Source organism: Echinops telfairi, unplaced genomic scaffold (assembly GCF_000313985.2).
Source record: "Echinops telfairi isolate 266 unplaced genomic scaffold, ASM31398v2 ScPeMD7_443;HRSCAF=831, whole genome shotgun sequence".
Lineage (NCBI taxonomy): Eukaryota > Metazoa > Chordata > Mammalia > Afrosoricida > Tenrecidae > Echinops > Echinops telfairi.
The window spans coordinates 34729957-34750704 of NW_022104341.1; the positions used below are offsets into that span (position 1 = coordinate 34729957).

The 20748-nt window shown below is 39.4% G+C and overlaps 1 protein-coding gene across 1 annotated transcript in view; it reads left to right on the forward strand.

The window, feature by feature from the left end:
• The first annotated feature begins 3553 nt into the window (after window positions 1-3553).
• Window positions 3554-20748, forward strand: part of ZNHIT6 (zinc finger HIT-type containing 6) — a 54214-nt gene continuing 37019 nt past the window's right edge. The window contains exons 1-5 of the mRNA XM_004699281.2: window positions 3554-4333; window positions 5456-5521; window positions 5607-5713; window positions 5796-5881; window positions 7031-7134. Coding sequence (XP_004699338.1) covers window positions 3663-4333; window positions 5456-5521; window positions 5607-5713; window positions 5796-5881; window positions 7031-7134 — 1034 coding nt within the window. The 5' untranslated portion in view covers window positions 3554-3662. The remainder of the gene's footprint in view (window positions 4334-5455; window positions 5522-5606; window positions 5714-5795; window positions 5882-7030; window positions 7135-20748) is intronic.

Genomic DNA, 20748 nt, shown 5'->3' on the forward strand with positions numbered 1-20748 from the left:
AGACTTGCTCAAAGCAGAATCCAACTGGCCTCTTCAAGAGACCAAGGCACCAGGATGCAAAAGCTGAAAAGACAAGGAAGCACAGGAGCAAAACTGCTCTGTCCAGGGGCAGGTTCACAGCCTCTAGCGTCTCAGTGGGTGGGGATGGGTTTATTTGGGTGGAGCCAGTTTCCTAGGCTTTCAGTGGTCAGATCATCACCATTTTGGCTCTGGTGTGTGGATCTGTCATGCTAGGGTTCCAATAGTCGGATTCTTAGATTGCTCAGGTGAGAAACACCTCGGTCCTTAGCTTCCCATGAGGAAGAATTCATCCCATAGCCTGGTTTGTGATCTAAGTGGGTTTTTATAAAGGATAAAAGAAGTTTCAGGCATTACAGTAAACTGAACACAGGCACCCTCAGGGCACTGCACACCCACCTAGCCTAGATTGGGGCCCACCTAGGTATACCGACCCCCTGGCTCAAGGGCCTGAATTTGCACATGCCCTATAGCCTTATCAGCTTCCAACTTCCTGTAGGCATGGAGAGGAACAACCACCCTATCTTGCTACTAACAGGATCTTCGTTGACTCAGTTCAGGAGTTAAGAGTTCGCCTGTGTTAAACTGCCATGCCTAAGAGCACAGAACAAGGCCTGCTGGGGATCACCATTCAGATGGAATAGGAGAATGGGACTGCTTGGGTCAGAGTTGCCATACTTGTGGGCCTGGAAGTTAAGAGCTGAAGTCTGGGGTTATGGGGCCTTTACCCAGACCCAAAAGCCATGACCAATACCCAGAATCTTTAGGGCACAGCCAATGCTTAAATGGGATCAGAGAACAGATTAAACAGTTTTGCTGTTTTTTTTAACTTGTTTGGTGCTCCCTATCCCTTGCCTTACAATAGCTCCCATTTGTAATGGAAATGCCTGCTCCAACGTGATGTTTGGAAGCAGATAACTTGTATTCTACATTAACAGGTGAAGAGAAATTTTGCCCCATGTTGTAATTTGAACTTGGAAGATTTAGGGGATAACATAATGAAGTGAATGTGCTTTCCATGTGGCAAGTACATTAATTGTCAGCAGAAGGGCAAAGGATGGTGGGAATGTCATGGATTGGATTTTGCCTCCCCTAAATGTGTCCATTTGTCAACATGATTCTCTGGTTTGTCAGTTATGTAATGATCCCCCAGGATATCATCTGATGGGCTAATCAATTGTAAAAGGATTAAGGGCAGGATACAACCCAGCCCTGAGCTGTGTTCTATAAGGGAAATATAAGGGAATTTTCCCTGGAGTGTGACCTGCGGCACTTTTTATCTGCTTGAGATAGAGAGGGAAAGAGAGAGAGAGGGAGGGAGACAGGGGGGTGGGGAGAGAGAGAAAGCCTATTAATGCTAAGCTAGAGGAGCCAGCAGCAGAGGGCATCCTTTGACATTGGGGAGCTCTCTAGATCCAAAGGAATATTCATGTCAAATACTCATAGATCTCCTAGGAACGCCAGGGCCCCAGATAGAGAAAGGAGACAAAGATCTTCCTTCAGAGCCAGCAAGGAGAAACAACATTCCCTATAGCCACCATCCTGAATTCAAACTTCTAGACTCCTGCATCAGTTTTTAGAAGCCATCCAATTGTGGTATGTCTGTTATTGTAGCACTAGCTATCTAAAAGGCAGTGTAAATGGAAACCTGTCAGAAAAGGAAAACTAAATAACATTTTCCACTAAAATCAACAATAGAAAAATGATTTGCTGCACCCATTCAAAAGCAACAAACTTGTGAAACCCAGAAAAATAATCTGGTCCTATTGAGTTCTGATTCTCACAGATTTCACTATTTATAGTGTATCCATACTTAAAATCGTTTTTAAATGTTTCTCCGATATTTCCTGCATAGTTTAGCATAACCTATTACTATCAGATCGATTCTGACTCATAGGGACCCTACAGGACAGAGTTGAACTGCTCCTTTGGATCTCCAGACTATAAAGCTGTATGAAAGCAGATAGCCTCTCATTTCTCCTGTGGATTGGCTTGTGGGTTTGAACCAAAAACACTGTGGCTAGTAACCCAATGCTTTTGTGCCACCAAGCCTCCTTTGTAATTTAATAGATCACAGAAAACACTGTCTTTTCTTTGAAGTTTTTTTTATGTTTATTTTTACAAATAATTTTATTGGGAGCTCGTACAGCTCTTATCACCATACATACATACATACATACATACATACATACATACATACATTGTGTCCAGCACATTTGTACATTTGTTGCCATCAACATTTTCAAAACATTTTCTGTCTACTTGAACCCTTGGTATCAGCTCATTTTTCCCCTCCCTCCCTCATGAACTCTTTATAAATTGTAATTATCTTTTCATGTCTTAAACTGACCAATGTTTCCCTTCACCCACTTTTGTTCCCCCCCCCACCAAGGGATGGGATTATATGTAGATCATTGTGATCAGTTCCCTCGTTTAAGTCTTAATGTGCAAAAAATCCCCCACAAAGAAAAACTTTGTACAAATTTTTAAAAAGTAAATCTAGTTACTAAATCTATCTCACATCCTGCAGCAAATATAGTGCCTTTAGTCCCTCTAGTGGAATCCTGAAGATGACTTAATTGTTAGCTTTTCCTCAAATCTCATCAATCATGATTGAAGCTCCTGAATTATGATGTATTTGTTGTTCCAAATTGTGCTTTTGCCAATGATCAGAATATTGTTGTTATTAGGTAACATCGAGTTGGTTAGGACTCATAGCCACCCTGTGTACAACAGAACGAAATACTACCCAATCCTGTGCCGTCCTCACAATTAATCCTTTGATTGACTCCATCAGTGAAGCCATTGGATCGATCCATCTTGTTGGGGGCCTTCCTCTTTTTTGCTGCCTCTTTACCAAGCATGGTGTCCTTCTCTAGGGACTAGTCTTCTCCTGACATCATGTCAGGATTCAGATTCAGCCAAATATTTGGAAACATTTACTTGTAATATCAGATCTATCCAAATCACAATAAAAATCATGATCCCCTGTTTAAAAATAATCGTAACCACAATCAACCTCTGGAACCGTCCACAACCAGCCATACTTTTTGGCTCCAACCACACGTAACGTATTATTACTTCACAACACTAAGAGATCTGTACTGTCCTTGTTAAACACCTTCAAGGGGACAGATGGTGTATGCAGTCCCCGTGAGTAGGCAGATTCCATGGTAGCTAACAATGGTGTATAAGTGAAAAACCACAAAAGTTCTAAAAAGTATAAAATCAAGTATACTCTCCGGTTTTTCCACAAGATTAGATTTAACCGTTAGTACAGATTAGGGTGATGTCTCCATTTCATGACTGAAAGGTTTAACCTCTTTTCCTTCCCTCCATCTTCTTACAACACAGTAGAGGCTGGTACTTTATGGAAGTAAGCGGCTAAGCTCCGCCCAGGGCGGTGCAAACCGTGGGCGTGGCCTTTCGCGGTTTCCCCAGAGCGGGGACGGCCTTCCGCAGAACCGCAAAAGGTCGTGAAGTGGCGTAACGCAGCAGCATTGCTTTACGGCGTTCTCCGACCGCGGCTTCTTGCGCATGCACGTGCTGTGCTGGCCGACTTCGGTCAGAGTAATTCATTCTTGTCGGCAGAGCTGCAGCGCTCTCGGCGGACTAATTACAGCGAGATCACAGTTCGTGAGTTGATGGAGTTTGCTGCTGGAAATGAAGGGCCGTTGGGAGGCGATTGCCTGAGTGGAGCTGAGGGGGCAGAGCTAAGACCCGAGTCGTGCGGTGAGGGAGGCAAGGCTTTGGCAGGGATGCCCGAGGCCTGCGGTGGCAAGGACGGGGGTGGACTAACAGGAGTGTGGAGAACAGGGGACGGAGAGGACGGAAGTGGGCAAAGGACAGACGACCTGCGAGTGGACCTAGCGGCTGTGAAGCAAGAAAGTCCAGACTGGTTAAAAACAGAAGATTGCAAGCTGGATGCACAGGGGGTGAAGCAAGCGGTAGAGGATGGGCCAGAGGTGAAGGATGAGAAAGCGGGCACCTTCGAAGTGAAGCAGGAGATGGATGCTAGTTTGCTAATAAAAGAAGAGAAGGTGGGTGCTGGGGCTGAGATAAAGGAAGAGAAAGTGAAAGTGAAGGAAGAGGCCGTGGGCTGGCTAGATATGAAGGAAGAGGAGGAGGTTAAATTTGAGATAAAAAAGGAGGAGGTAGTGGCTGACCAGAGCGTAAAACAGGAAGAGATGATGGTTGGAGATTTTGTAAAAGAAGAGAAAGCCGTTGTGAAACAGGAAGTGATGGATGATACAAAGCTGAATGACGAATCTACAGTCAATCCAGTGAGCTACAAGCGGAAACTGGCCATGTCAAGGTAGGTTGGGGGGTGGAATCAATTGAGGACCTAAACTGTAGAGTTCTCTGTTGACTGAAGTGAGGAAGCTACCTGCAGGGATTGAAAAGTAGTACAAGCTTGGGTCCCTGCAGCCCGAGTTAGGAGCTGGGGTGGGGGTGGGGGACTTAGCCAAGCAGTGGCTGTTGGATGCTGTCAGCTAACAAGTTCAATAGACTGAGGTTAGTAGTAAGTCAAATGGGCAATAGCCAAGCTAGGAAAGGAAAGTCTGGGCATGGGGAGACTTTTGAAAATAGGCTTGTGTGATTTATTAAAAAACTCTTAGCATGGTTTTTCTTTTATAGAAGGTAGATGAGAAAAGATTTTTTTAAACCAACAATATCAGACATACTTAATATTTAAACTCAATAGTATAGTTTCTGGGTACAATTGAGTATATATTGCTTTTGATTTACTCTTTAATAACCTTACAGTGAGTGATCATGTGAGAAAATAAGAAAAACATGCCTAGATCCTGGGGAATATTACTATGTAGAGCATAAGTCAAATCGAAGTAGCTGCAGCATGGTTTTGTAGCATGGAATGTAGATTCGGTACCGCAATCAGAGAACAGTCAGGCATGTCTAGATATTTTGATTGTCCATTCCCGTGTGGGTGTGGCGTGAGGACGATGATGCAACTACTACTTTAGCTAAATTTGACTGGGTCTAATATTTTTCTTTGCTGTATTCTTTGCTATACATAGTTTATGGATTGAACTTCTGGATACTTACACAGTACACACATGCGCACACGTACACATTTATTATGTGATTGTCGGGGAGTGAAAGTTAAAATATCAGTGAATCTAATTCTCCGTGGGTAGTACAAAATGAGATTTTAAAAATTAATACATTTTCTTGAATGAAATGTTAACATTGTAAACGTAGATGTCACATCAAGATGGTTTTGTAGAAGCAAGATTTCGAATGTTAGACAGCTGTGAAACATTTTGCTAAATTTACCTCAGCTGATACTTGATTCTATGTAATTACATGTCTGTAAATTGAGTGTGATGGGTAATTGAATAGGCATTCAAATTTATAAATTGGTCTGTATAATTAATACTTGATAATTTAATAAATTACATATGGACTTTTGTAGGTGTGAAACTTGTGGTACAGAAGAAGCCAAGTACAGATGCCCACGTTGTATGCGATATTCCTGCAGGTATATGTAAATTCCCTGTCTTTTTTGTTCTGTTTCTACTCTTCTTACCACCAAATATCAAAGTACTTTCTCTTTGCCTCTTCAGTTTGCCCTGTGTCAAGAAACACAAAGCAGAACTGACATGCAATGGAGTTCGAGATAAAACTGCATTTGTCTCAATAAAGCAGTTTACTGAAATGAATCTTCTAAGTGGTAAGTGATCTTAGACATTTTTGATGTCTCTTAGTGACTGACTTTGGTCATTCATTTATTTTCCTATTTTGGCATTTTTTAGATTATCGATTTTTGGAAGATGTAGCAAGAACAGCAGACTATATTTCTAGAGATACTTTTTTGAAAAGACCAATGGGAAATAAACATGTAAGTATTTATTCTAATCCCTTTCCATTGTACTTCCTTTCGGCCAATTAGGTTCATTCTTTCATTCAGTAAATTAAGTGGCTGCCACAATTCAGCACTTTTCTGGGGAGATAGCAGTGAACAAAATAAGGCCTCCTCGTGATGGTTGTATTGTAGGGAAACATAAGAAATGAATATAAGCTCAGATAATTTTGCCTTTAGAAAGAAACCCTCTGGGGGCAGTTCTTCTCAGCCCTAGAGGATTGCTAGGAGTCAGAATCAACTCCGTGGCTGCAATTTAAAAGTCTCACTCACTGTCCTCAATTCTAAGGAGCATTCTGGCTATACTTCCAACACAGATTGTTGATTGTCCCGGCAGTGCATAGTACTTCCGAGATCCCTACGGAAGGCTGCAGTCTTTGATTTCGGAGGCAGGAAAGTTTGACCAGCAGTGAGAGGCTAGGTCACCAGTGCCTTTGCCATGCAAAGGAACTTGCAGTTTTTCATATCATACGTTAAGGGCAGTTTCATTAATTTCCTGAGCTCTGGTTGGAGGTACCAGATGGAATCGACTCAATGACATTGGCTTTGGTTTGGCCTTTGGCTGCTAACTTAAAAAGATGGGCAATTCAATTCAAACCACCCTGTAGTTCCATGGGAAAAAAGACCTGGTGATCTACTCCTGTAAAAATTTCAGCCTAGAAAACTTGTGAAGCAGTTCTGTTCTCTCACACGGGTCTCTGAGCTGAAATCTAGTGACCAACAACATGGCATAAAACAAGCCACGAGGAAATACAGAACTGTCGTCAGCAGCTTCGATAATTGCTAAGTGGGGGGTGCATGCATGTGCTTCATCTCATGAAATTCTTTGCCTAATGGGATCTATAGCTAGAAGCAGAGGCTCAAGAATTAAATTAGACAGACCTGTGCTTTAATACAAGCTTTACCTTTCAGAAATAGCTATATAATGTAATAATAGCATTAATCATCATTGCTAGAATGAGAGTGATAATAGGTCCTATCTCAGTATTATTGTAGAGGTTAAATGAGGTCCTACTATTTACTGTTTATATGTGTGATAAATCACTCAGTAGATTCCATTTATTTATTAAACATCATTTTTGAAAATTAAGGAATTTTAAATTTAATTTTTATGTTTTGGGCTATTAGATGCACTTTTTGAAAAACCGTGCCCGGAGGCAAGGCATTTGCTTAAAACTTCTACCCAATGGTTTCACTAAGAGAAAAGAGAATTCAACATTTTTTGATAAGAAGTAAGTGTCTAATTTCTCATAGCATATCATTTAGAGTATGGTATGTGCTCAGTGTTGCTTCCCAAAGTATGTTGTTGTTATTGTTCAACACCAAGATGAAGGCATAAATTGAGAACAAGCTTTTATAACAAAGTTATTGGTTGATAGTTTTCAGAAGGTAAGATTTGAGATGTAGAGCTAGAAAACTTGATTCTCCTTCATCCTGAGTCATGATTACAACCTTGAATAACTCTGATGGCTCTGCCCTTGCAGTTTACAGAACAGTGTAATTGAAAGGGAGTCCTAGAGTTTGTCCAAATCACTTTCTCTGCATCTCACATGAATGGTTAGTGAATTGGATGAGGTAACCTAGCATTCCATTCAGATTATACTATTTCCTACAAGAACCACCAGAATTATCCTTGTTCTCCTAGATCGTCCAGCTTCTCAAAGATGTTCTCTCCATTTATTGTATATGACTAAAAATCATGAAAGTGGTTTGTCCTTTTTCTAGTTGGCTTACAAAAGTAAACCAACAGCTTGGATTTATCCACTACAAGGCTTTGCCTTTGTGTATTTGGAAACTTCTAGAAACTGACATGAATTGTTTTAATTTTAAGGTGAAATTGGTTTGTGCTCTATTAGATATAAAATGTATTTCAATCAGCGTATTTCTTAAAACTAAAGAATTTATAGTTTAATGTTTTATATGTCTCTAGATGCATAAATATTTGTGAGTGCTTATTGCCTAAGGTTATTATGACTGAATCCACCGGATGGCAGTGCCTTAGTATACGAGGTTGGGACCCAAATTTAGATTATCCACTATTTTGGGAGGATTTTAGGTCTCTGAAATGGCAGCGTGAATTTCTGTCATTTTCTCTTTTGCTTGTGAATTGAAAGTAATTTGGCGCTATAGGGTTTTATTCACATCTTTAGTGGTTTCCCATGAGGACAATTGACTTTTGAGCCGATTTATTAGCCTCTTTGATAATCTAAACCACGAGTTCCCAAACGTAATGCCTGTTGCTGTGTTTGAGCCCACTGCCTTGCTACTAAATGAATTTTAAAAACAATGGCTGATGATATGTTAAGTGAGTTTTCAGTGGAATGGCTATCTTTAAAGAATGTTGCTGTGGAGAGCAAATGTTTTGAGAATGATGAGGGGAGCGAATGTACAAATGTTCTTCATACAATTGATGTATGTATGGATTATGATAAGAGTTGTATGAGCCCCCAATAAAATGATTGGGGGGAAAAAGAAAGGAAAAAAGAATGTTGCTGGTTGGTTCTGGCTCTTGTGATCCCACCTGTAACACAACAGAACATGCTCCACAGAGCTTTCCATGTCCTAGGATTTTGTTCATAATTGGGGTTTTAGATGATAGCTGCTGAAAGGAGATAAAATCTTTACAAAGAAACTCCACTATACCAGCATTTTGGTTTTAAGAGACTAATTTTCAATGCATTTTTTCAGCCTCTGTTAAAAAGTGGCTGAGGTTTTAGAAATGTGGATTTGAATATTATTTCTGTCACTCAGTACAAATAAAGTGACCTTGGCAAAGATAAAATGATCTGGGTGCATCAGAGAATCCAGTGAAATACCTAGAACTGGACCTGTAGTAAATAATACATGATGACTGGTAAACAAGCTATATCAAGAAATTTAGAAGATAGCTACCTGGGCAACTTACTGGAAGAAATCCATATATGTGCCCAATCCAAAGTAAAGTGACCCAACAGAATAAAAATTTTTGAACCATATCATAAATGGCACATGTAAGTAGAATTTTGCTGAAGATTATCCAACAACAGTTGCAGCAGTAATTGGGATAGGGCTGCCACAGATGCTGGCCAGATTCAGAAGAGGACATAAAACAAAGGGCATAACTGCTGGCATCAGCTGGATCATGGCTGAAAGCAGAGTGCCAGAAAGATGTTTACTTGTGTTGTATTGACTACGTAAGACATTCAGCTGTGGATCATAGCAAAGGATGGATTACATTGAGAAGAATGGAAATTCTAGAGCACTGCATTGTGCTTAAGCAGAATTTGTATATAGACAAAGAGGACAAGGGAATACTGTGTGTTTTAAAATTGGGTAAGGTGTGTGTCAAGAGTGGTGTACTTTCACCATACTTATACAATTTGTATATTGAGCAAATCTGAGAAACTGGACTATATGAAGAAGGCTTATTAGCAACCTGCGGTGTGCAGGTGGTTTATTAGTCTAGGTACTTTGGAGAAACAAATCCACAGCGACTCATGTATAAGAGAGTTTTATGTAAAAAGGTGCATCACGAAAACATCCCAACCCAATGCTGCCCAAGCCCACAAGTCCAACATTAACCCATTAACCCAACACCAGTCCACAAAGTCCTCCACCTCACAAAACAGAGGCAATGATGCCGACTGCAAGAGGAAAGCTGAGTCAGTGAATGAACAAGCATCTCAGCACTAGCAGGGGTCTCCACACGGCTGCTCCAGCACCCAGGGCTGCATCGGGATAGGTCCATGTGGCTTCTCCTTGGGGATGTCTTGTAGGAAGTCAATCTTGCAAGCTGAAGCAGGGAACTGCTAAGGCAGCTGCACCCGGTGCATCCATCACAAAACAAGAGACCCGAGAACTAGAAAGGTGAGGCTTCACCACCCATTTATCCCTCCGCCTTTCAACCAGCCCCACATGTGATTATCGGCCAGGCTGGCACAATTAACTAACTCAGGTGGCTTAACCTTGCTTGCTGAAAGCGAGGAAGGCTTAAAAAACACTGGCTAATGAAAAGCAGTATGGACTACAACTCAGTATAAAGAAAACCAAAAATGTCATAGTTGGGCCAGTGAATAGCATGATAAGTAGGGAAAAGCTTGAGGTTGTCAAAGGATTTCATCTTGCTTGGATCCACAATCAGTACTCCTGAAAACATCAGTCAAGAAATCAGATGGCATTGCATTGGGCAAATCTGCTTCACAAGCTCTCTTTAACTTGTTGAAAAGCAAGAATGTTACTGTGAGCACTAAGCTGTGCCTGATCCAGTCTCTGATATTTTCATTCACTTAATATGCATGTGATAAATAGACAATGAATAAGGAAGACCACATGAAAATTTATGCATATGAAATACAGTGTTGATGAAGAATATTGAAAGCACCATGAATTGTAATAAAAATGAACAAATCTGTTTTGAAAGAAATACATCCAGAAAGTTCCTTAGAAGCAAGGTTGGCTAGACTTCATTTTACATACTTTAGATATGTTATCAGGAGAAACCAATCCCTTGTAAAGTAGAGGGTCAGGGAGGAAGAGATGGATTTATGGAGTGGCTTCAATGGGGCTCAAGCATAGCAGTTGAGGATGGCGCAAGACCAGGCAGTGTTCCATTCTATAGAGTCTCTGTGAACACTCATTTAGCGGGGAAAAACAAACTGACTTAGCACATTATTATTTTTTTTGAAAACTTTTTTTTAATCGTTTTATTAGGGGCTCATACAACTCTTACCACAATCCATACATACATCAATTGTGTAAAGCACACTTGTGCATTCATTGCCCTCATCATTCTCAAAATATTTGCTCTCCACTTAAGCCCCTGGCATCAGGTCCTCATTTTTCCCCCTCCCTCCCTGCCCCCCCCACCATGAGCCCTTGATAATTCATAAATTATTATTTTGTCATATTTTGCCCTGTCCGACGTCTCCATTATTGTTTTTATTATTACTACTTGCTAGTGAGTTCTACTCAATTAGTAATGGTTCTTCCAGCTCTTATCCCTTATGTGGTCTATGTTAATTCTGGCTTTCACACACCGTGACTGTGGTCTCGTATGGAGGCCATTGCCTGCTAATGAGCAGGAATGTTTATAAGCAAGTGATTAGTAGTTGGTTGGGAGCAAGGGGGAAAGGGGAGAATTTTGTTGGTGGTATTGAGTGTATGTCAGTGGCGGTGTGATGCTTTGGAAAAGCCGAGTCATTAATGACATGGAAAGGGTAATTAATGTCTGTGACTTGTAAGTGTTGCAGTTGTGCTGCCCAAATGTTTTGGGGTGTATGTTTTCAATACACCCCACATACACCACACATGTATGTTTTCAATACACCCCAATACACCACACATACAAACAGAAAAATGATGACCCTTTCCCAATACTTTCTGGAGCTGTTGAACGGTTTTGTAGGTACTCTGTCCTGTTGCTTTGGTAGCTGCTTTCTGTAGCTTCTGAAATGTGTCTTGGTGTGATTTCTTGTTACTTATCTTCCTTGGGTTTGCTGTGCATTCTGAATATGGACAGTTCTGGAAAATTCTAATGCATTTTAGTAATCTCACATGGTTTCTAATTCTTTGTTACATTCTGGGAAGTGTATTCAGCAATATCATACAGCTTGCTGATTTTTCTCATCAACTGAGTCTAGTCTGATCTTTAACCTCTCCATTTCAAAACAAAACAAAAAAAAACACCCCTGACTGCCGTCAAGTTGGTTCTGACTCATAACAAACCCTATACATAGGACAGAGTAGAAGTGCCCCCGTCAATTCCTAAGACTAACTGTGGGGGTAGACAGCCTCTTTCTCCCAACCTATCCATTTAGGTGGGTTTTATTTTGTTTCCACTTCATACAGTTTTTTTTTATTTCTAGAAGTTCCGTTTCTTTCCCAAATCTGTCTGGCTGTTTAAATAGATTTTTTTGTTTGTTGTTCTTTCTGACTTTTTTTTTAACATTCCTTTGAAACATTTGTTGTATAAATTTTAAATTTAATTTTCTTTATTTAAATCTTAATATGTGGCATTTTGGTGGTCTCTACTATCTAGTTCTGTCTGCTCTTTCCATTAACTTGACTGTGGTGACTGATTTTCCGTCTTTGCTGTGATCTAATATGTTACTGTGAACTCAGGCATCTGGACTTTATGTAGAAAGCAGCATGTGTTTGCGTATGCCAGATACTCCGCGGCACCAGTCTCAAACTCTCTTTCGTTTTTCAGTGTTTATATTTTCAGACTCTGCTAATAGTTATGATTTAAACCCAAAGCCTTTTTGAGGCATTTCTTGATTATGCATTGTCACTTAAGGCCTTTTTTTTTTTTTTTTAATGCTTCTTTCCTTAGAAACTAAGTTCTCTTGTGTCTCAAACCTTTGCCAGTGGGCAAGACATTTCTGATTTCCCCTCTCCCTGAGTCTATCCAGTGATCTCAGTGTAGAGTCTCCAGCTTGGACTAGTTCACTGTCTCTGTGGAATCACAAGCCTTTTGGTTATCAAGTTTGGCACATGCCTCACGAGTGTCGTTTCAGCTTAGTTCCTCCTTCCAGTTGGCCCCTGAAGATTTCTTTCCTAGTGAACTCAGTATGTTTGTTATATTGCTCTAAACCCAAAGCAGAGCAGAACCCATTGCCATCCAGTTTATTTCGATTCACAGCAGCCCTAGGGCCAGTAGAACTGCACCATTGAGTTTTCAAGGCTGCAAATCTTGGTGGTTACCACCTACCACATCTTTCTCCCCTGAAAGCAGCTGACCTTTTGATTAGCAGTTGTGCTTAACCACTCAGTCACCACAGCCCCTATGGATTTCTCTGAAACGTATAAATGTGAGAGATCAAGAGAGCTGCTGGGTCTTCTTCTCTACTGTGTTTAAATTATTTGAAGTAAGCACCGGCCTTAATAGAAAGATCATTGAGTAGTGGAAAAGAGATGGATCAGAAAGGCATAATAATTATTCTTGAAATATATCTATTTATAGGAATTTATCTGATAGATATGCCTATTCATGTAGAAAATGATTTATGTACAGGTTATACCATTCAAATTTGCTAAAATCTAAATGTTTACCAGTGGTGGGTGACTTAACAAATTATGTTATGCCTATACAGTAAAAAAGAATGTGGCAATCTAAAGTGAAATGATAGGAATAAATTCTAGGTGAATAAAGGTAGATGCAAAACCTTGTTCCTTGTACACTACAATTGTGTTAAAAAAATTATAATTTTTTATATGTTATCCATAGAAAGATAAACAATATACATAGTAGTAGCTGATTTTGGATGAATAGGAATTGTATACCCTTTTTTATTCTTAGATCATATATATATATATATATATATATACAGCTTATTTTAAAACAAATGCATTTTAAAAATAATGTTGTTTTTTAAAGACCCAGTAATAGATGTAGAATTGAAAATGTTATCCTTTAGAAGTATTTTTTAATTAGTTTATTTTTAATTTTCCCCAACATGTAATTCACATATCATACATTTCAGTAGTGCAGCCACGTTCGTTTGTGCAACCATCACCACTATCGATTGCAGGGTGTTTCTTCTTCCTGTACTCGTTATTAGCTCTCCTTTTTCTGCCAGCCTCCGTGCCTGTCCTTTTGCAGCTGTTATTCCAGTTGTTGTCTCCGTAGGTTTGCCTGTGCTAGGTCGCATATACAGAGAAACATACAAAATCAAAACAAAGCACATGATAGAATGAAATAGAAAAACCTCATTCTGTTGTCATCAGTGGTGGCATTATTGTCCTTTTAAAAGATTATCTTAAAAATACATTTATTTTTAGTTGTGCTTTACTATCTTACTAGAAAGCCACAGAAATCAGGACTGCAGGCTGCAGTAGTTGTTCTTGGGTCTCTTAAATGCTTCTAGAAGTCTCATGTATTATTTTCCTGGATATTTGGGGCTTAGGATTTGACAGGGAAATGGGGAATGTACTTTGGTACAACAGGAGAGAATGCTTTGGACTAGGAGGCCCTCCCCAATAATCTTAACTCCACACTGACCACAGTCAAAGTTTGACCCGTTTGGTTTTGTTTCTATATTGGCCTCAACCTTCTGAGTTGTAAGCAACCCAGGCCTTCTGACTAGCATTCATTCCATTGTCAGCTTGAAACTGTGATATCTTAGCTTTCCAAATTCTTCCTGTTGGCCCAGGATTCTAGTATGTGCTCCTCTTATACTTGTGGCATATAGATGTGTGCCCAATTTTTAGACAAATAGCATGGATTTCTATGTAAGAATGCCAGCCTTGTTTTAGGATCTAGCCACTAGGTGTCCCTCTTGTAAAGAAGTAACCTTTTTACAGACTCAAAAAATTTACTTCTCTTTCCATAAAATTATACTATTCTAATTATATGTAAATATATACCCATATAACCCTGTATTAATGTCAGTAGCAATTTTTCTCTTGAACAATTATGTATTTATATACTTCTTAAAAGATGGTGTTTTGTGTGTGTGTTTTAATTGTGTCTCAAATTCAAGAGGGCTTCAAAGGGGTTGAGAAATTAGTTCATTATCTTTTAATTCCATTTTTGAAAGTACCTCATATAGATGGCTCATGTTTGTGCTTTGCTGCAATCTGACTTTAGAAGAGGGCAAAGGAAAATGAAACGAGGAGTGCAAGTGGATTTTGCAGGGAGCTGTAGGGAATTACATAATAGGCCACGTAGACAGTGGTAAGGGCATTCCTGTGACAGCATCTTAGAATGGACACCTGTCAACAACTGCTGGCCGTGACTGGGCCATTCTGAGCCCCTGAATGCCATGCCATATAATTTGGGTGGAAGCATATTTTGAGCAAAAAACATCTTCCTATTCCTACCAGTTATTCTTACTGAGTAGAGGTTCATAATTTGTCCCAATCTGATAAATTACGTAGTCAACTAAATGTGTCCAGACTAGTCATTGTTTTTAAACTTTTCCATATTTCCTAGCCACTCTTGAGGAGCTCATCTATTCCATTATTCCTCTTCCTGAGTTTCTATACAAGGGAGTAACCCCCTGCAAAAAAAAAAAAAACAGAAACAGAAAAAAGCTCCACTGGGTGGAACTTTCGTCGTACGAAATTTTCCCGCTAGGTGAGCATCTAGCAACCCGCTCTGAGTTAGTGTACCCAGCGTCGTCAATGGGGAAGGTGCTTTCTGCTCACAGTGAATTTTATCATAAAAGCAGTTTCACTCAAACCCCATTTTTTGTGATGTTTGATGTAAGAGAATAGTGAGCAGCTATGAATTTTTGTTTTCCTGCTCTGGAAAAATGCCACAGAAACTGTTGGGTGTTGCAGGGACAATGCTAGGGGGTGTATGAGTGCTGTTCACGTTTCAAAAAAGGTGAAATGTCGATTGATGACTAATCTTATTCTGGATATCTGTCCACCTCCTGAATGGTCGAAATGTCCACAAAATTTGTGCACTAGTGCTTGAAGATTGATGGCGGACCACTGACTAGTCATTGTTTTTAAACTTTTGTTTAAAAACTAGATGGGGAAGTTCTCTAGACTATCGGTTCAATAAATTTTAACAGAAGATTTGGGAAGGAGAAGGCTTGCTGCAAAAGGTGTGCATCAGGTTCTGACTAACCAGCAAAACGAGCATCTACTGGAAACCAGCCATGCTTTGAAAGAACAGCTCCTAAGCGACCGAAAGTTTTCTCCCCAAGGCATTACTGGTGACAAGACATGGTGCTATTCTTATGACCCTGAAAGCAAACATCAGTCAGCCAGTAGAAGACGCTATCATCGCCTTGCCCCCAAAAAAGCTCATCAAGTGAAATGAAAGATCAAGATGATGTGCATTTGTTTTTGTTTTTGTTTTTATCTCTGGGGATAGTGCATTTGGTGTTTGTTCCACAAGGTCAGGTAATCGAGCTTTCTATTTAGAGGTTCTGAAAAGATTGCATAACAGTGTGCTACAAAAAGGCCTGATTTATGGCACACGGGGACTGGCTTTGCCACCACAACTACACCTGCTCACACAGCCATCTTTTTGGCAAAGTTTTTGGCAAAAACAGCATACCTCTCCTGCCATACATACCTGACTCACCTGACCTCGCCCCGTGAGACTTCTTTTTGTTTGGGAATTTGGAGGGACCAGAAAGGACAGTAATTTGATGGCACAGAAGAGAAGACAAAAATAAGGGACGTGCTGTCAGCTATCCAAACAGATAATTTTGAGAGATGTTTTCAAGAATACAATTGCAGATTTGACAAATATTATTAAGTATAATGGCGAGTACTTTGAAGGTAATAGGTTGTTTTGTTTGAAAAAAAAATTTCTTGGTGGGGGGACCCCCTCATACTACATATTTTCTCCACAGTAGATGTAAAACAAGCAACACTTAGTGGTGGTAATCATTTTTCAGTATGCATATATCTTTTCTCCTTTCTACATTCAAGTATTTCTGAGTAGGGACTTTATTGGGCTTTTGAACTAGTTGTTTGTTGTATAGGATTTCCTCATGCATTACAGTGGGGGGGGGAGTGTTAGCATTCCTAACCCTTGTACTCTCAGTGCCACAAGTGCTTCCAGCCCTGACACAATCAAAACAGCACAGGTATTTCCAAATGCCCCCTCCCTTGGGATTGGTACTCCCACACTTGAAAATGCCTATATTATACTCCCACACTTGAAAATGGCTATATTATATGCTCAGATATTTATCAATTATATAAAGCAAAGTATGCAGTTTTATTTAAATCTTCATCTACTACATCCATTTTCTTAATATGCTTCTGTGCTAAAGCCAATACCACCTCATCCTCTTCTTCCCTATTAAGTAGTAGTGTAAATAACTTGTTGGAGTCTTGATAGAGTAGTGGGTTACGTGTGGGGCTGCTAACTAAAAGTTCAGCTTTCTAAAGCCACTAGCCACTCAGCAGGAAAAGTGACGCAGCTGTCTACTGTGTCTGCAAGCGTAGCTGTGAATCGGAATCGACTAGATGGCAGTGAGTTTGCTTTGAGTCTAACTCTTAAAAGGCCAAGATGTAAAATATGTAACTAGAACTTGTCAAAGTGTTCCATGATGATGGGAGATGTAAAATGGTGATTTCTAGTCTCAATTCAAATTAGTTTACTCTGTTCTAAAGAACTAAAAGATCCTGTGTATTCACTCTTCTAGAAACAATTATCACAGTACTGGTCCTAATAAAATAGATGGTTTTTAGGAGGAATACTTGTATTTATTTTTGAGGAAACTACCAATTTTGACCTTCTTTCAAAGGGTTTCAAAATTTGATAGATTTTCTTGAAAACTTAAGTTAAAATAAGACTTTATACACTTGTAAAGGAGCAAAATGCTTTTATTCTGAGATCCCTCAGGTCTTTATGTTATCAAAAACCAAAAAATAAATCTCCCTACCTTCAAATCAATTCTGACTCATGGCACTTCTATAGGACAAAGCAGAACTGCCTGTGTGGCTTTCTGAGACTGTAACTATTTTTTAAGCCGTTTTAGTGACATAATTTACATACCTTACAATTCAGTGATTTAAATATCTTAAAGAGTTGTACAGTCATCACACAATTTTAGAATATTTTCTTCATTTCCCGCCCAAATTGTCACCGCAACCCAAAGAAACTGGAAATTGCAAGATACAATTTGCAAGACCAATGACTTCTTAATCACAAGTGCTTTTTTCCCAACAACGTAAGCAGCAACTATACATATGGACTTCTCCAGATGGGATAAACAGAAATCAAACTGACTACATCTGTGAAAGAGACAAGGGAAAAGAGCTCAATACTAGCAGCTAAAGCCAGGCCAAGGGCTGAGTATGGAACAGACCATCAATTGCTCATATTAAGTTCAGATTGAAGATGAAAATAAGTCAACAAACATACGTACACATCTTTCTGGTATTCTCTGCCTTCAGCCAAGACCTATCTGACATCAGCAATGATATCCCTCATTCCAACTCCTCTTCTGAATCTTGCCTGAATATCTGGCAGCTCCTTGTCAAAGTACTGCTGCCAGTGTTGTTGGATGATCTTCAGCAAAATTTTACTTGCATGTGATACCGATGATACAGGTCACTTTTCTTTGGAATGGGTACAAGTAAGAATTTCTTCCGGAAAATGTTCTAAAACTGGTTGTGTAATGTGATTGCACTATTGAATTATATGATATGTGAATTATATGCCAGTAAAACTGTTGGGATTGAGGGTGAAAAAAGAATTTCTTCCAGTCAGTTGGCAGCTTTCTTCCAAATTGCATCAGCTTGAAACATTTTAGTTGATATTTGTCAATTCCTGGAACCATTTGTTTTGTTTTGTTTCTGGTTTTTTGTCTAATACTTTTAGTACAGGCTGACCTTCCTTCTGTACCATTAGTGCTTGATGGCATGCTGTCTCTTGAAATGGATGAATGTTGACTAGTTCTATTTGGCACAGTGACACTGGGTATTTCTTCCATCTTATTTTGTGCCCTCTATTCAATACTTTGCCCATAAAATTTCTTTCAATATTGTAACTCCAAGCTTGAAAATTTTCCAGTTCTTGCCGTTAAGACATGCTGAGCATGTTCTTCCATTTTGTTTTCTAACTCTAGGTCTTCGCATATTTCATTATAATACTTTATCTCCTTAGACCACCCTTTGAAATTTTCTGTTCAACTCTTTTTCTTCATTCTTTCTTCTATTTGCTGTAGCCACTCCTCCACTGAGAGCAAGTTTCAGTCTCTTCTGACATCCATTTTGTGGCTATATTCTAAATATCATTATGTCACTCTTTGGAGGACCACACCATTGTAATACCTAAGATTCTTTTTGCCTTTCCAAGAAAATTTTATTTCCCCTTGGGCCAGTACTGTTCCATTGAGAAATAAATATTTGGGGAAGGAGAAAAAAGTTGTGCTATGAAAGAGTAGTTTGTGCTTCAGAGAAGTCAGTGTTTTTGTTACTTTATGGAATTGTCCAGAGAGAACATTATAGTTTAATAATTGCCATAATATTTTCATGAACTATTTTCAACTAAATATAGTGCCTCCAGGCACCCAAATTAATTAGAACCATTTATGTACAATAAAATATATCAAGGACACAATGACATTGTAGTTGAAGGCATTTTGTTGAAACTGGGACACGTTTGCCTTAATGTATTACAAGTAACAGTAGCTGTTTAAATTTCTATCCCCCTGGTGGTCGATGTCTGGAGGCATTTGTGGTTGTCACAGCTAGGGGCAAGGGAGAATTTCCTGAGTGGAGGCCTAAGACACTGCTCAACAGCCTGTAATGCACAGGATGGCCCTCCGTCCCCCACCCCCCACCAGCTACTCCGCTGGAGAAAAACAAGGTTTTTTACTCTTTTAAAGAGTTACAGTGTCAGAAACCCCCAGGCCCAGCTCTCCCGTCCCCCATAAGGTAGCTATGAGTTGGAATCAACTCAGTAGCAGTGAGTCTAAGTCTGGGTTAAAATGTCAGTAATGCTAAGGTTAAGAAACTGTTATTTTTTAATGATTGTGAGCCCAAACCAGCTCATGTCCGTGGAGTTGGTTTTAACTGCCCCAGCAGGTCTCCAAGGCCATATATGTTTACAGAAACAGAATGTCTTGTCATTTTGCTTCCATGGAGTGATAGGTATGTTGAAACTGCTAAACTTTCCGTTTACAGCCTAGCACTTAACCCCACTGTACCACCAGTGTACCACCCTAACGTTTATATTTCTTAGTATCTGTATTTAGAAAATAATTCAAAATAACACACACACACACCCCAAAAAATACAAGGGTTACTCAATGAAGTATTAAAAATATTTTTTTCCTTTAAGAAACTTAATCAAATAGAATAAAATTACTTAGTCCTATGTCCCACAAATGATATTGTTGGAATTTCAATGTATATTTGTGTTTAATGGGGCATACTGTTCTATTGTCTTTCCTTGACACATCACTATATATATTTATGAAAAACTGGCAATAAAATAAATTCTTTGTCTCAGGAAGAGATTTTGGTTACCCATATCAGGATTTACTTGAATTGCAGGAATGCAAAAGAATTCGAAACTAGTGATCATTAACTCACCCATTTCAGAAATTCTTTATGTAATACTACTCGGCCTCTGCCCACTCTTGTGCTTAAAACATTTACACTCTGATTTACTGTTCTCAAAATTTACTTTACTGGAGTGAAACAAGCCCAGGCAGTTTCCTGGTGACAGTTTTACTTATGTACCAGTTATAATAAGTTGCTGTCTCGGAGTGACCCCCACGTGTGTAGAGTAGAACTGCTCCATAGGAGTTTTCAAACTGTGACTTCTCAGAAGCTGAGATCCCCAGTCCTGGATTCTGAGGTGCCACTGGTTGGGTTTGAACCATCAACCTTTGCGCTAGTTGTTGAGTACTTTACTGGAGTTAAAGAATAGCTTTCCCAATATCTTCATTTTTGGAATTGATTTGATGGCCACTAACATTAGCAATTATTATTTAACCTGGAAGAATAAATAGGGGAAAAACTAGAAGCAGTCATAATGTGTATTAGTAAAGAATGGACATAATTTGCCTTTTTTCACACATTGGACTACTGTGTAGCAATTAAAATAAACGAACCCGTGAATAGGTCTGTAAAATAATGTGAATGAAAAAGTAAGGCTTAGGATATTTTAGTGTGGTGTCATTTAAATCAAGAGCGAGGAGCCTTGCTGCCAAGGGCCATTTGGGGTATTTTTAACAGCATTTATGAGCCATAAAGAATTATCAACTTAAAAACTAGCTTGCTATATTTGCTCAAACATTTCATTAACTTACTCATCATGGCTGGAACTACTGTTTGGTGAAGCTGTGATGTTAACTGGGATTGATGAGTTTGACGCCCCTACAAGGCTCAAGGACTAAACATTCCCCACTCCTGCCTGCTTTAAATGTTAGAACCCTGTAAAA